Source organism: Oreochromis niloticus, linkage group LG7, assembly GCF_001858045.2.
Source record: "Oreochromis niloticus isolate F11D_XX linkage group LG7, O_niloticus_UMD_NMBU, whole genome shotgun sequence".
Taxonomy (NCBI): domain Eukaryota; kingdom Metazoa; phylum Chordata; class Actinopteri; order Cichliformes; family Cichlidae; genus Oreochromis; species Oreochromis niloticus.
The window spans coordinates 33,294,552-33,310,843 of NC_031972.2; the positions used below are offsets into that span (position 1 = coordinate 33,294,552).

The window sequence follows — 16,292 nt, forward strand, 5'->3', positions numbered from 1 at the left end:
AGAGACATCATTAGCTGCAGACAGAGCTGACATCAGTATTGGCTCTGGTATTGAGTGAGAGGAGAAGTGGCACCATTATACCTGTGTGTGTATAGGTGTGTGTGTGAGTGATGAAGGCCCATGAGCCATGGCCCCATTACATGTCCAACGCCTGAGTACACACACACACCTTCCTTAATTTCACACTTAGATACCCTGCAATTTCCCAGCACTACAGCTCATTCAGGTCTCACACACACACACCCCTACACCTGGTCTGTTCCAGTACCCAGTCATCATTCAAGTTAATGCTACCTCTATGCTGTGCCACATGGTGCAGACTGCACAGGAGCTAGCAGATACAGAGGAACATGTTCACTTCGTTTCTTCATGTCAGGATGATAAGATGGATATTGTTAAGCACAGAGCTCAAATTAGGATGACTGGGAAAACAAAAAAAAAAAAACAAAAAACAAAGGATGAAGCTGCCACGTTGACTTTTTGGAGCTATTGTTGGACGAGAGCTAAGTTATTGTTCAGCCAACACAAGCGAGCCTGTTCAACAGGCACAAATATGAGTTTTGGGGGATTATTAGGTGGCTGTAGTTCAGGAGGCAGACCAGCTATCTACTAATCAGAAGGTTGGTGGTGTTTGATTCTTGGCTGCTTTAGTCTGCATGGTAAAGTATCCTTATCCAATATACTGAGCCCCAAGCTGCTATCTGATACGTTTATTGGAATATGGATGTGAATCTTAGGAAAAGTGCTTGTATTAATTATTTGATGAGTGTATGAGGACTAACTCTATTGAAGCCAGTGTCTATGGGTCATTAGGGGAACTGCAGAGAGCAGCCCCCCCCCCCCACTTAATGCATGCTTAGCATTAAGACAATAAGTATGAGGAAACTGCAAACCTGAACCTTTCAGCCGTGGTAGCAGCTCGCAAAGGTCATAAGGTTTCCATGTTCTAGTACAGTGAAAACACCTCCTTGATGGTCCTCTGGTTCTCACCTGTGTCCATCTGCCAGACGTACACAGAGCCGTCAGAGCAGCCCACCACCAGGTAGTCGTCTGCCGGGCGCCACTTGATTACTTGGATGGGGAAAAGGTGCCGCGACGCGAGCATGATGCACTTCCTCTCCCGGAGACTGAGCAGGCCGACAGAGTGGTCGCTGGCCACTGAGCAGACGCAGTGCTGCACCCGAGTCTGCAGAGTAAACACAGCAGGAAGGTGAGGCAGAGAATCTGAAGACGTCCTTGCAGGTCACGGAGGGGTTAGCAGACAATAAGTCAGAGTAGAAACTCAATACGGCCTCTGAATCGTTTAATATTATTTTATTTTCAAGGATTTCAAAGCATTTAAAACCACTCAAGATGTGAGATTTGATTGAATTTAAATGGAATGACCCTTTTTAGTCATTAGTGACTGCACTGCTGCCAGGTCTTCTGATCTCTGGAGTCAGATATCACTGGCAAAAAAAAAAAAAAAAAAAAAAAAGAGATATCTGCTCTCTATGACATCAAGTAGAGCCAAAACTGTGTGAAACTCATTAGAGCATCCTGAAGCCTGAGCGTCCGCCTCACAGTTTACTTTAATATGAAGAACCAAATTGGAACAGGACATATGTGACAGGAAATGAGCAACAGTTACAAAAGGTACCCTTTACTATTAAAAGAATGAGAAGAAGCCCATCTGATGTCTTCATTAAAGCTTGTGTGTGTAACAGCTCAGCCATTGTACTCAACAGCATTAGTGTGATTTCCATGGCAGCAAAACATCTAACTATTTATTTTAATGTCATGTAAACAATACGAAGTCCTCTCTGTGTAGTTTCAGGTGGGCTTCTGAAACCACAAGAGCACAAAGGTCTCAACTTATTTCCACAGTAACGATGACGACTGTAACCTCGTAACATTTAAATCTAATGTCAAACGGCATCACAGAGACGGCAGAACAAAGCCTGAAAGCAGACATAGACCCGTGCGGTGGTGGTCTTACGCTGCAGTTTTCTGGCGGAACGATGAGCTGCGTGATCTCCCCTCCGTGGACGCAGAAGATGTGCTTCATCTCCCCGGTGAAAATATCCCAGACAATGACGGAGAAGTCTACTCCCCCAGACACCAGCGAGCGCTGGTCGTAGCGTGGCGAGACCTGGTATGGGTACAGGACGCAGGTCACCTTGTTGCGGTGGCCTCGTAGGGTGCGGTGAGGCGGCCAGCCTGCAGAACAGACCGACACAAAGGTCAAAGGTTATTAAAGTCAACTAAAACTAGAAATAGGCATGAAAATGAATTTTAACTGATGTAAAAGGAGTCAAATTGAAACAAAACTTCCCTAGATTTGTTAGTGTGTCTGTATAGTTTGTTTGTCTCACCTCTCCTGAGCATGTGCTCGCCCTGCAGCAGCTGGACGATGGCCGTCTGAGTGGCGGGAACGAGGATGATGCTGCCGTCTTCTCTCCCACACACCAGGCGCCCCTGAGAGGGGATGTAGACGCTGGCTGTCACCTGAGGTGAAGCAAACACGCACACACACACACAGACATGTTTGTTTTCATTTTTGAATGTTTTCAACTCTGTGAGAATATTTTGAATCTTTAAAACAACTTCTTTAGAATTTAATGAGAACATTTCTGTGTTCAAACCTTAATGGGTTCGTCTTTGCCCGGCAGGACGCTGAGTTGGTCGATGATCCCCGAGGACACTGGGGTCAGCTTATCAAACGCCTCTTGCAGGCTGATGGTGAATGACACCTGCAGCTCTGCAGTGATACAAACAGACAAACGACTCGTTTAGAGATCAGCCTTCTGAAGGACTTGAGGATGAAGAGGAAGCTCTCCAGAAAGTTGAACAATGCAATCAGGCATCTTGTAAAGGGGACCTATGCTGCTTTTCTTTTTTCTCTTTCACATTTTTCTTAAGAAAATAAATTCTATGAATCAAGTTTTTCTGTTTGTTTGTATTTTTGGACCAACAGACTAAAAATGACCTCCGTTAGTACCAACTCGTTAACAATGGGCTGCTTTAAAGCTCAAAACAAAAAGAGATCAATGTAACGTCATGCTGAGTTTTTGAAGTTCAAGAAAAAAAGCAAAGTTTTATGAAAAGACTTTTACTGGAGAAACCTCGCCATCTTTCCCCCTTCCCTACCTGCGGAGGTGGACTGTGGCTGCAGAGGCGAGGTGTCCGGGATGCTCCACAGGGACATTCTGCCCGCCGAGTCACCCTGGATCAGCAGCTTATGGAAGGGCTCCCTCCGGCTGAAGAAGAAGCGGGTCACAGGAGGGCAGATGAGGAGCTGGAGGAAGGCAGAAAAAAAATACATGTCAACACCAACAAGATGTGATGCCTCAAAGTTCCCCGGTGACAGCTGGAAAACATCTTTAAAGGCTCTCCAATTGGCCAGAACACTACCACCAACACCAGAATATGCTGAACTTTGTAAGCTGAGCTTAAATTTAAGAGCCAAGTGAAGCTGAAATGGTTGGTTTTGCTCTCAGGTTGTCTTCAAACAAACTGCAACAACACAGCAAACTGCAGAAAAGCAGAACCACACATCTCTGATCCACAAGCGCTCGTACCACTGTTTTTTTGTTTTGTTTTTTTGTTTTTGTTTTTTAACTCTGAGATGAAATAAGCCAAACTCATGGATGGCTGTCTCAGCACCATCTCTTGGTTACATGAGAGCCTGATACGAAGCTCTGAGTCAAAGATGAGATCAGTTTTGTTGAGTATCACCAAAAATCTGAGCAGATTCTGTTCCTTGGCTCAATAATTCTGGACATCAGGATAAAACTGACCTCTCTGGGAGAGAATAAACACGACTGGAATCACACTTTAGCATTTTATACCATTTAAAAAAAAATAAAAAAAAATAAAAATCCAAAGGTTACTGAAAATGGTGGAGATGGGAGGAGGGCAGCAGAGCTTTTATTGCCTAAAAAACACAAGCAATCCACCGCTAACCAAAACGGGGCTCACTTACATCTATTATCAATACATGAAGTAATAAAGAGTGAAAACTGATTAATGTGAAGAGCAGTGCGAGAACAGGTCTCAGAGTGCAGTTTGGGCTGCTGGCAGGCGTGGGGGGGTTGCGATGATGAAAGCCGGTGAACCTGCAGGCGTGGCGTCACTGCGTAATGGCTGAGGGGGTGAAGAACGATCGGTTAGTTCAGCTCACCTGAGCGCTGTGGACGAGCAGTGAGGGTATGCAAAGTGCCACCAAATGTCACACAAACACACACAAACCAAACCACATCTTTCGGTAAAGATGCAAACAATTAAACAGCAAGGAGAGTTTAAGTTTTCAGCAAAAACCACCAGAGAGGAAGCAAGAAAAACAGAGACGGGACACCCACTGCACCTCATTCATCTGGATAACTAGAAACACAATATTCAGTTCTGTGACGTGTAACCTGAATTTCTTTTAACCTATTATAATATTTAATGCAAATAGAAAAAAGTGAGCAAAACTGTACAGAATTAACATCACTACAAAAAAATTAATTTGTAACTTCTAAAGTTATAAGTTACTCTTCTCTTAGTTAGTAAAACTGAACACTTCCTGTAGATATTTCAAATTAAAAGCCAACCAGGAAACAGAATTTTAGACCAGGGATGATGGAAAAAAACTTTGGAAATTTGGCCATGAAAATCAAAAAGCTGATTTTAGTTTAGAAAATCTCTCATTCTAGATGAACTTCAAGGTAATGAGGCCTGGGGCCAGAACATAGAAACACCCTTTTATCCAATCTGAAACTGTAAGAACAAATATGTCAATGTTATTAAGTACAATTCACACCGAGTTTTCATTTTGGAAATACGACTTAAACTAAACTGATGAAACCACTTCAAGCCTTTCACGTCCCTAAAACATCTGATGTGAATCGTCAGTTACAGTTTTAGTCCAAGGTGAGACAAGCTCCGAGAAGAAGACAAAAAAAAAAAATGACACTTTTCATTGTGGCTGACCCAACAACAATGTCAAACTGGGTTTACCTGAGCAACATAATATTATTTACAGTAAATAACTTATTATTACATTACATTAAATATTTATCACACCAGATGAATATAAAATCAAATTTTATATTTGGATTATTTATTTAGCTGGTGGTGATCATATGAAGTTGGCCCTAGCGCTGAAGCTCACGCTGGCTTTGGTTATGTGTGTGAGTTCTGTGCACCGTATTACAATTATGTGTCACATTTTTTAAAAAAAAGCATTATTGTAAAGGTACAAAAAGGTGGTATTCAGTAAAACTTGTGGACCATGACCATCTTTTCCATTATGCCAAGATAATAACCACCTTTTTGCTGTGTTATCGAAAATGTAGATATATAAAAGAAAATAAAGAAATTTGTCAAATAAAGGACATTGGTAATTATAACAACCACTCTGTAGCTTCCCTAATAGGGAAAAAAAGCTGTTCCCTTCAAAGCGACATACCTTTTTTTATTATTCATCAACACTTCACAAATAACGTAGAGTTTTTGGCTGTTTGACTGTGGCTGACCTATTGTGCGCCTTTGGTTTGTTATGACCTCCGGGACTCAGCAGGTCATTAATTGCTTAGAAAGCAGCTTGGGGGACTTTGCATGCATCTTCATCAGTATGAAGACAGATGAGGAGGGTGATGGTGCTTTTGGAGGACGAGTTTTGCTTTAGTGAGAGGAGAGCATGAAACCAGGTGAACCAGAGTGAGTTCAGTCCATCAATCAGTTAGGCAGGAAGGAAAACAAAGAGCGGAGCAAACAAAAACAGGCAGTCCATTCAAATAGTCATCAACTCAGCAGCTCACTCTCAAAACAACTAATTACCTCTTACAAGCAAAACAGCAGCCAGCAGTGGTTTGTTTTCCTAGCAAACTTACAGATATTACCATTTCTAGCATTTTCTATTATGATGGCGTTCCTCAAGGACTCATTCTTGGACCACTGCCATTTTATGTACATCCTAAGCCACAGCTGCGCTGACATCAGAAATTAGTCTACGCTTTCATATAATAAAAATCTGTATATTCTTCTGATAAACAAAGTCCTGAATGATCAGGTTCCATTACATCTTACAGAACTCTTATAGACCCACAGTATCCCAACACTCTCAGTCACTCTCAGACTGCAGATTTAAAACTGTTTCCTAGATTTTCCCAAAGTAAAATGGCACATCAGGAAAATGTTTTTTTGGAAACATCTGCCCACCACGCAACACATCACTATGTCAACAAGCCAAACTTCACTAACCAATCAAAAGCATTTGTCTTAGTGGTGCCTAAGTGTTTGCTTGCTTTTAAGAACTGAAAGCACATTTGAACCTGGAAATGGCTATGCCAATCGGAGACCTGCACCTCCATGATCCTGGTCCGACTGGAGATTTCTTCTTGTTAAAAAGCAGTTCTTCCTCTCCACTGTTGCCAAGTGTTTGGTCATAGCAGATGTTCTGACTGTTGAGGTTTTCGCTCTAATAGTGTTGGGTCTTTACCTAGTGTATAAAGGACCTTTGCACCCCCTGATGAGATGGGATGGTGTGTTTTTTACGACTGAAAAGTGTGAGCTGAAGAATGTGAGCCACTGAGCTGACATCAACACTTTCACTGCTGTTCTCACAGTTCGCTCTTCTCACCTGGTTGTCACTTTCTGGCTGAGCTGCAAAGTCCCAAAGTCAGTTTGAAAATGTTCCAAGCATTTCAAAAGAAACCCAAAGAATAATTTCTATCAAAAATCAGCTTGAAAGAAAGATTAATCGAGCATTTTTTAACTCTGGCTTCTCCAAAGTAAGGAATTCTAAAAACTTATTCTGCCTCTTTTAGCTTTTGCAGCTTAGCCATGACAGTGAAACCTTCTTCTTCCTGCCTTTGCTTTCAGCATGTATTTTTCTTGGGCTTACAGGTGCCTCTAGAGGCCGGTGGTGGAATAACGGCTCTGGGGTGTAGAGCTCCAAGTCGTACCCGCTGGGAGGGAAGCACATCACCTCCAAAACCATCTCTTCCTCCTCACCTCCCTCTCCTTCCCTCTGAGAGGAGTGAGGGAGGGAGCATAAGGTAGAAACAGCAAAAGTAACAAAAAAGGCACAGACAGCACATTAATACCAACAAGACGACAAATTATAAATACAGACATAAAAAACTGAGGAAATTAAACCAGAAATGAACAGAACACAGAGTCAGGTTCATGCACATGGATCAAGATGAGACCTTTCATTTACATTTCCTGCAGCTGTTTCAAATTAAAAGCTTTAAAGGAATAAAGGGGAAACAGTGATGCGCTACCGCCTGGAACAACAGGTCACTGTTGTTGGACTTAAAAAGCTGATCTCTGCTGGCTTTTTTGTAACCTTGAAAACACAACCAGGTGTACTAATCCATGTGCATGAAGTAAACCTCACATATAAAAAAATCATATAGACAAGACACAGCAGCCTGAAGACTTCAAGAACCACATTTATCAATATTATTGCAGAGCAGACAGCTAGTACCACGTTAGGTTGGCTTTACATAGCTAAAAGCAGGACAGGCCTGCTAGTTTGCTGCACAATAAGGTTACAGGTTTACTGACTTACCAACTACTGAAAGTCAATGTGAATAACTGGAGTTCATAACTTTTAGTTATGAAAAGAAATTTCCTGATGGAGGCTCAATGCTGAAATGCAGTATAAAGTTTTTAGCTTAAACATGTCGTCTTCGTCTTCGTCTTCTTCTCATCATCATCATTATTATTATAACAATAATGATGATGATGATGATAATAATAATAATAATAATGCTCTTTTACCTGTGCTATTCTCACAAACTGTGTTTAGGATCTCATTCACTCACTTCTCAAAGTTTTTTAAACTAATCAAATGACGCCCCCGTCAAGTCTATTCTATTTATAGTCTATAAACCATTTAAACAACAGAGGCTGCCTTTATAAGTTCAAAGCATCGGTATCAGTAGCTATATCTGCAACACTGGCCCGTTATTTACTTTGTATCAAATCGTTAAATATCTCGTCTTCCTCCCTGTGCATGCAATCTGAGGCGGATGGAGGACTCACCTGTTTGTCTGAGCGATCAGCGATGCGGTACACCAGCGGAGGGATCGAACCTTCTTTGGTTTTCCCAACGTCACTGCGGAAATGCTCACTAGCAGGCAGGCAGCTAAGAAACGCAAAGACACGTTTAGGTTAAGTTGTCATGACGATAAATCTGTCTTTTTCCTGCAGTGATGACAGATGAGCGGCAGGCTTACCTGGCTGGCAGCTTGTAGATGTAGCTGCAGCCATCCTCGGTCCAGATGATAACTTTGTCCGCGGCGATGAACTCACCTCCCGTCCAGGACTGGTCGTTGTCGTTGGACACCGAGCAGAGCAGGGAGTAATCGCCCGCATCAAACACCTGAGACAGACAAAAATTCATTAACATAACCATCTCTCCAGGCCAAGACTTCAGACTGCTGTGTAATGATATTGTAAACAACCATCAGCACTCCTCTGTGGTAGTAGGGTTGGAAAATCGTCAAAATCCTCAGTGCATGTTTAGCTCAGTGGTTGAGCAGTTTTTAATACTCTGACTGGTGTTTCTCTGTTTGAAATGTGTGAAATTAACACCCTGATTAAGGCTTGTGTGTTCAAAGTCTCATAAGTGTAACGTGTGACTCAAATACAGTGGTCCCTCGCAATAACGTGGTTGACCTTTCGCGGCCTCGCTGTTTCAGATTTTTTTGTGTGCAAATATTATAGTTGATCTTTTTTTTTGGGGGGGGGGGGGGGGGGGTGTTTAACAGCGCATTGTGTTCTGCGTCCTGATCGGCTGTAGACCATTGTCGATCAGTCTCCTCCGTGCCATGTCTCCTGTCCAGTACAGAATGCGTTCAGCTTGTCAAATTTACATAAATCTTCTATCACTAGCAGTGTGACTCTGAAGTACTGTACTGCATGTTTGTAAGTTTTCTCCCCAACAAACACAACAATGTCGACAAAATGTCAAAGGCACCTGCGATAGCACCCAAAAGGCAGAGGAAGATGCTAACCATCACACAAAAAGTTGGACTTCTGGACATGCTAAAGCAGGGGTGGGCAACTCCAGGCCTTGAGGGCCGGTGTCCTGCAGGTTTTAGATATCACCCTGGGTCAGCACACCTGAATCAAATGATTAGTTCATTACCAGCCTCTGGAGAACTTCAAGACATGTTGAGGAGGTAATTTAGCCATTTAAATCAGCTGCGTTGGATCAAGGACACATCTAAAACCTGCAGGACACCGGCCCTCGAGGCCTGGAGTTTGACACCTGTGTGCTAAAGGAAGGTAGAATTACTATGTTTTTCGGATTATAAGGCGCATTAAGCGAAACAAAACAGTCAGATAAGTCAAGCTTTACTCAACTCATTCTTCTTGTTTCCTCTATAATACCGGACTTATTTTTCTACGAAGGTTTGAACTCTGAGAGTGTTTAAACAGGAGAGAAAAGTGTGAAAATGTTCGTGCCTGTCTGAGAAAAGTGTATAAAGTGTGTAGTGAGGGGTTTTACAGCCTTAAAACATCTATAATAATTGTAAAAAATAAAGTTGGCTACTTTGCAGATTTCACCTATCGCGGGTTATTTTTAGAACGTAACTCCAACGATAAACGAGGGACCACAGTACAGAGTTTTTCCTGGTTTCTTTTGGCTGCACTTCCAGCAGAATAAAAGAGATTTACCAGCAGATTATAATCAGGTATGACAACATTTTATACATTTCCTAAATCACCACCTTAATACATGCACAGTTGACACAAAGTTTGGGTTAATTTGTTGGTTTTAGTAGGGTATGACTTAACAACCTGCACATATAAAACTTATTTCTCTGTACAACAGGTATACTGCACTGCTCCAACAGCAGGTGAAGTATACAGGTAACCACAATGATTTACCCAGTAAGAAGTAAACCACCTTCATAGTATAGAAAACCCAAGGGTAACCCTCAAGTTACCTGCTACATAGTACAGGCTTTATGTGATTGGCTAAAATGGTATTACATGATAACATTTCTTTCACTCTACCAACTTTGTTCAAGCTTTTTTGATCAGTTTAAAATAGTTAACCTGACACAGGAGCCTTTCATCACACTCGATCATCACTGTGATCATCATGCCAGCAAACCCCCAAGTGGTTCGTGCAGGTTCTTACCCTCCAGTATTTGGAGCACACGACCAGCAGGCTGCTCTGAGTGAAGGTGCAGAAGGAGATGCTCTGACAGCCCTGACAGTAGATCGGTTTGGACTCCTCTTCAAAGACAGGGTCCAAGTCCTGAAAAAACAGACAAAGAAATTACAAGTTAGATCCTGAGCAGAGCCATGCGTCAATGCTGGCGACACAGACAAGAAGGAAAAGATGTCTCCGTGTTTGTGATCATTTTTTTCCTTGATTTTTAAACAACCCCCTGGGCTGAAGTGCCAAAAGTTATAGTTCCTCTAACGTCCACTTGAGGCTGGCTCCAAAAGTGAGCGAGTTTCCACAGACTCTCATGTTTAAATGTCCAACTTTATATCAGAAATAAACATATTTGCAGCCTGCTGCAAAAAACAGTTTTAGACTATTGACAATTTCCTCCATCAGACTATGATACTTTAAAATTAGCGGTGCGACAGGTATCCTGAAACAGACACTAGTAAACTTGTTAGGCCTGACCTCCACTAAATGCTGGTACCTTTTTAAAGCTGTCCAGAAACCAATGGGTGACATCAAGCTGGCCACACCTATCTTTTATATACAGTCTATGATATTCTAATCTAAGTAGGACTGGGGAAGTCCGTGTTTTCTTAGCTTTACTTTATTTACAGCTTCATTTACGATGGTGTAACTGAAGCCTGATGCGCGTTTTAATAAACATCTGTATGGAGGTGTACCTGCATTCTGCTGACCTCAGGTGTTATGATCCAGACCTTCAGGATGCCCGTCACTGACACAGCCACAACCGTGTCCTCTGCAGAGAGACAGAACATAGCTTATTCACAAGTACAAACATGAAGAAGGCAGTCTGCAAGCTAACATTCAAAGCAGTGAACCTGAGGGAAACTCACCTTGTGTGCGGTGGGATCGGATGATGCTCATAGAGCTAATCCAGTCAGGAGAGATCTTAGACACCAGCGAGTACAGGACCTCCAGGCTGGTGGCATCCACCACCAAGATTTCTGGGTAGTGGCCATTACAGAGGAGACGCCCCTCCCTCTGAGTGCCAATGGTGAACTGGTAGTACTGAAGAGGAGGTGGAGGAGAGTGAAGATTAAATGATCTGGATTAAAGGTCTTTTCAATCACCTTGTGGCTAAATTTTGGTCTCTACTTTTGTGTGCTGGTTAAATACTTTTCAGCTTTTTGTTGGTTTTTTTTGGGGGGGGGGGGGGGGGGGGTTGGTTACACCTGAGCTTTTTTCCCCTTTTTTCAGGGAAAAGGAAAATACACCTTAAAGCTTAGGGAAAGAGCACGACCATTCCCTTTGTATGCTCTCATTATGAAAACCCTACAGTAAATACTAGTTTACACTAATGGTACCATTAAAAAAAAAAAAGAAGCCAAGTAGAAAACATCTGACATAATTAACCAATGAGACTGTATTTGGGTTGAATAGATAAGGTGAGGTGGGATCAGTGCTATGTAAATGTACTGTTTAACATCTTGATGTCTGATGATCATTCACTGCATACGTGTGTGTGTGCTACCTGTATGCCAATGTGAGCACATGCCAGCTTTGTGAACTCAATACAGCGTCCGTCGTTCACGTCCCACAGACACATCTCCCTGTAAGGTCAACAAGCTGCTGTCACATATTAATGTACTTTGAAGAGCTTCCTCATACACAGAAGCTTAATCTGTTTTTAAGCTAATTATGGTTGTAGTAAAATGGACTGCATTCTTTTAGAAAACCACAGTGGTTGCAGTACATGAGATGGTCCCTTTCTTACACCAACAATGCCTCCTCTCAAAAACCTCCAGCTCTGAAAATGACTGGAGCTGAAGTCAGGCAGTCTAATACACATTTACCACTGATGTGCTGTCCTGCACCAGTGCCTTCCTCTCAGACTTTTTAGGATTTCTCACACTTATGCATTTGTTGGAGTTTGGCTCAGAGCTGGCTTAGAGGTTATGCTTTAAAAAAGATAATTTATATGTTGTAATTACTTATTTCATTGTTTTTAACTTTTTATGCATCACCCTGTCCAAACTAAACCTCCTACAACAAATCATCACAGCAGAAACACAAGTGACTTCATTTAGGAGAGCTGTAACGCTTATTTAATCAAAAAAGGCAAGCAGCAACCTCTGAGACTGAGAAATAAATCCAAAGAGTGCAGTTCCTTTTATGTCCATAAGTGAGTCAGTCGCTCATAGACTCCCATGTTAAAAGATCCAAGTTTACAGGAGCTTACAGACTGTTACAGAGAACGGTTTCTGCCTCTATGGAGAGCTTTATCTTTTATAAGGATCACAGTACACCCACCTGTTAACAGGTCATTAACAGATCAGTGTGTTATTGATCTATTAGCAGATGCACGTGTCTGCCAGTTCCATCCGTACAAGCCTCATACTCCACCCTTTCATCCAAATAAGGGGACTTCTGGCTCCAATAAACCAAAATGCAAAAGGTAATAAAGTCTCAGTACAGGACTTTACAAACAAATGGACCACATTAGAGTCCCAAAACCTGCTGTTTATACAGTTTATGTCTGCAACATGTAACCACTGTACAGGCATAATTAGGGCAGATGTGACACATATTTAGGATGAAAAGGATCAAATTTAAATACCAGTCTTCAGAGTTTATTCCCAAAAAAATTCTGACAAATCTTTCCACAACTGAGCCTCAGCACTGAAATGAAAATACTTTAAGACACAAGTTAAAAAAAACCAAAAAAACAAACAAATCACAAGAAAAGAAAGGTGTACACACTGCGACTGTACACACGACACACGTGAACGTGTTATATAAAAGTTAGCAAAATGAAGTCTCATGGAAGCACGCTTCACGCTTGCTCACCCGCTCTCAGATGCACTGACGATGTACTGTTTGTCACTGCACGCACTCGCTTTAGACAGGCAGGTGATGGAGGCTGTGTGACCAAACAGCATTGCCCTGGGACAAATCTGAGCACGAAACATAAGAGAGGAGCAGAGCGTTTGATGAGAGGAGGAGGAGAAGCAGCTTGACTAAAGCTGCAGGACAAACACTCACCTCCAGCTCAGGCGTCATGTCCCAGAGACAGATCTGTCCATCGTGGCAGCCGGTGATGATGGTGCTAAAGTCATCCATCACCAGCAGGCTGCTGATGCAGTGGGTGGGAGCCGTGCGGCCCCAGAGCACTATGGGTAGAACCAAGTTGTTCCCCGACATTATGGTGATGTGTCTAGAAACAGAGGAAACAATGAGGCTTCGGTGTGGTAGAAGTCTGCCTTTGCTTAATGGTTTTACCAACATTTACATGTTTGTATGACTTCCTGGTTAACAGCAACCTGGAACAGTTTAGATTGGTGTGTTTTGGATCTCATGTTCATGCACAACAATCAGGAGGAAGTTCAATTTTACTCCAGCAAATAAAGCTGAATATCTGAGGACAGCAATCAGAACCAGGATTAAATCTCAAACAGCTAAAATACGACTGAAATAATCATTTATGACCCATTTCACATGGGAATACTTTTTTAAACTTGTCAAGTTTAAAAATTTGTTCTGCAGGAACAAATCTTTGATTGTGTTTATATTTAAAGTCCAAATTGTAATAAGTTACTAAAGCAGTAAGATAAATCTACTCAAGCACACCCTGCGATCTCTGCAGATCTTCCTGTGCACACTGCAGGTATCACTGCTAGAAAGTCTGAGGATGGCTGCTGTCAGTCTGCAGAAAGGTTTGCAACAAATATGAAATTTAGATTTAAAGATAACAGTTCATATGCAGACAGACGGCTTCCAGTTTATCTTTGTTCTGTAGCAGGTCTGCACAATAAATATAATTTTAATCTTAATCATAACTTTGGTTTCCCACAGTGAAATGAGTATGATCAAGTGATAATGAAAAAATGCTTGCTCTGCCAACAAAACAAGCTGTGTGGTGCAGTGAGCTTCAAGTCTGTAAGAGCAACACCACTAAAAGACAAAAAAAAACAAAACAACAAAACTCAAACATGTGACACAGCAGAAGGTGAAGAGTTCATCCCTCAGTGCAGATCTTCGTCATACTCCGGATATTCTGCAAGTGATGTGACTCAAGAACAAATCTTATGCAAAGAGCGCTGGAGAGTTTTCCTTTAAACAACAACCCAAAAAACACAACACAGAGACCCAACAAAAACATGATAAAAATAACAACAATGATGCAGAACAACACAAACAGGAAGTCAGCAAGAATGATTGTTAAAAAAACCACAACTTCAGTTAAGCAATAACAGGGCAGGAAGTTTGTAAAGTGACATTTTATTTACATACTTTTGATCACCATCAAACCATTTATTGATCCATAAACAGAGCCAATGTCATCCTGGAGGAGACCACATGTTTCATCACGTGAGGTAAATCAGGCAATCATTCCAATCAGCACTTGTATTGATTTGCAGTGACCCTTAGCTCCAAGGTGACAAAGATTACTCAAAAGCAGCAACAGAGCCTCCTGATACTCTCACTGTGGGAGTTCTAGAGTTCAGGACTTTGGACCGTCACACTCACAAAGTTAAACCATGCTGGAGCAGTGAAAGCTCTAAGACCATTCATCCCCACTCATCTTTTACTCATCCCCACTAAAGAAAAACTGATGTGCAAACCAAAGCTGTGGCTCAAAAATTAACGAACAAATGAATCTGAGGTCCAAAATCCTGAGGTAAGTACTTAAACAGAGGCATGAACCCAAATACTCATAAACCAATCTACAAATTAAATGATGGTCCAAAACCTGAAGTAATGAGGTTGTACAAAGGAATAAATAAAACTTTGGCACAAATATCAGGATACAAATTGCAGTCATGGCTCAAAAAAACGTGGTTCGTGGGAAACTATTAAGCTGCTGTTGCCCAGGACACGAGAGATGTTCAGGAAGACCTCCTCCTACAAGTGCAGATTCTTCATGATGCTTTCCACCAGGTCAGCCATGGATATACTGATAGTAAGCTTGATTACCAGAAGGGCTTGGACACTGAGTTACTAAAAGAAACTGTGGCTCAAAAATCAAAGTAAGATTTAAAGTGTGGACCAAAAGTCCCGGGTGGGAAGTGAAACTCTGCAATTAACTCAAACAGTGGCCCCTGAAACGCGTTCAGAAACGTGTTTACAGGCAGTACAGCCACGTGCTCACTTTACATCATATTTCTGCTCCTCTATTACTGAGAGTCAAAAAGGTTAATCCAGCTGCTCCAGTCTGACACAAACACACTATCAGTCTCAGGACAGTCACCCACACACACAAGAGCAATAAAGCCAGACAAATAACACACTCAACGTAAACATCATTAAGTCATCATCAGTAACCTTGGTGTCACTCGGGTTTAAAGCTAACACTGTTTAGAAAACACGGAGATGTTTAATTCAAGGCTAGCTGTTAAGCTAGCAGCTGGAAAAATACCAGCAGCGGATATTTGATCTTAAATCTACACATGAGTGATTAAAAGGATGCTGCACACCAGCTGCGCAATGATGTCTGAGACGCTGAGCTAAACTGCACCTGCAATGTCGGGACTTCCAGGTTAGCAGCGCAGCTAACGGAACCAAAACATAGCGCTAAAACGTCTTTTACTCACCAAAAACAGCGGGCCTACTGGAGCATTTCCCACTAACAGTGGGGCTGAGTGGTAAACCGTTCCCTCTGTGGAGAATAAAACGCAGAAATAACCCTCTTCTTGACTCGTTTCGCCTGTTCGTCCTAAAGACGCTCAGAGCTGCTCGGTCAGCTGATCATAGGACGACCGAGGAGCCGCATCCGGCAAACGGTTTTCAAAATAAAACAAAATACGCAGGGAATTCGTTATAAGTTGTAGCTCCTAAAATGCACAAATCCACAAAAATCAGAGGAAACCCACAACCGGATGAATAAATAAAATACAATGAAATGACTAGATGTGATATCATCGTGCCACACCTAAGAAAAATGTTTCAAAGAAACATTGTTTAAATAACTAAAATAATGAAACGTTTGACAGCGATATGGAGCCTTAAATACAATAACACAGCAAAATGATAGCAATAATTAAAATACCCATAAATTATAGAGAATAATGTATTTAGTTTCAATCTCAATTTAATTTGCTAAATATTATATTACAATAGCTCTTGAATTTAATTGAAACTAACTACAACGCCGTAAATAAAACTAAAA

General features: G+C 41.7%; 1 protein-coding gene across 4 annotated transcripts in view; it reads right to left on the reverse strand.

Moving 5' to 3' along the window:
* wdr7 (WD repeat domain 7) overlaps window positions 1–15,901 on the reverse strand; it is a 104,801-nt gene extending 88,900 nt beyond the window's left edge. The window contains exons 1-14 of one of the 4 annotated variants that reach the window (XM_025908777.1): window positions 15,718–15,901; window positions 13,169–13,340; window positions 12,974–13,080; window positions 11,658–11,736; window positions 11,020–11,194; window positions 10,861–10,922; window positions 10,127–10,246; window positions 8,211–8,356; window positions 8,017–8,119; window positions 3,130–3,277; window positions 2,625–2,740; window positions 2,355–2,487; window positions 1,979–2,199; window positions 991–1,186 (exon numbers count right to left, since the gene is read on the reverse strand). In XM_025908777.1, the coding sequence (XP_025764562.1) occupies window positions 991–1,186; window positions 1,979–2,199; window positions 2,355–2,487; window positions 2,625–2,740; window positions 3,130–3,277; window positions 8,017–8,119; window positions 8,211–8,356; window positions 10,127–10,246; window positions 10,861–10,922; window positions 11,020–11,194; window positions 11,658–11,736; window positions 12,974–13,080; window positions 13,169–13,327 (1,765 nt within the window). In that variant the 5' untranslated portion in view covers window positions 13,328–13,340; window positions 15,718–15,901. Of the gene's footprint in view, window positions 1–990; window positions 1,187–1,978; window positions 2,200–2,354; window positions 2,488–2,624; window positions 2,741–3,129; window positions 3,278–6,868; window positions 6,980–8,016; window positions 8,120–8,210; window positions 8,357–10,126; window positions 10,247–10,845; window positions 10,923–11,019; window positions 11,195–11,657; window positions 11,737–12,973; window positions 13,081–13,168; window positions 13,341–15,717 lie in introns of those variants that run through there. The other 3 variants (XM_025908776.1, XM_005470497.4, XM_025908778.1) reach the window with 3 other exon arrangements.
* Between the last annotated feature and the right edge of the window lie 391 nt (window positions 15,902–16,292).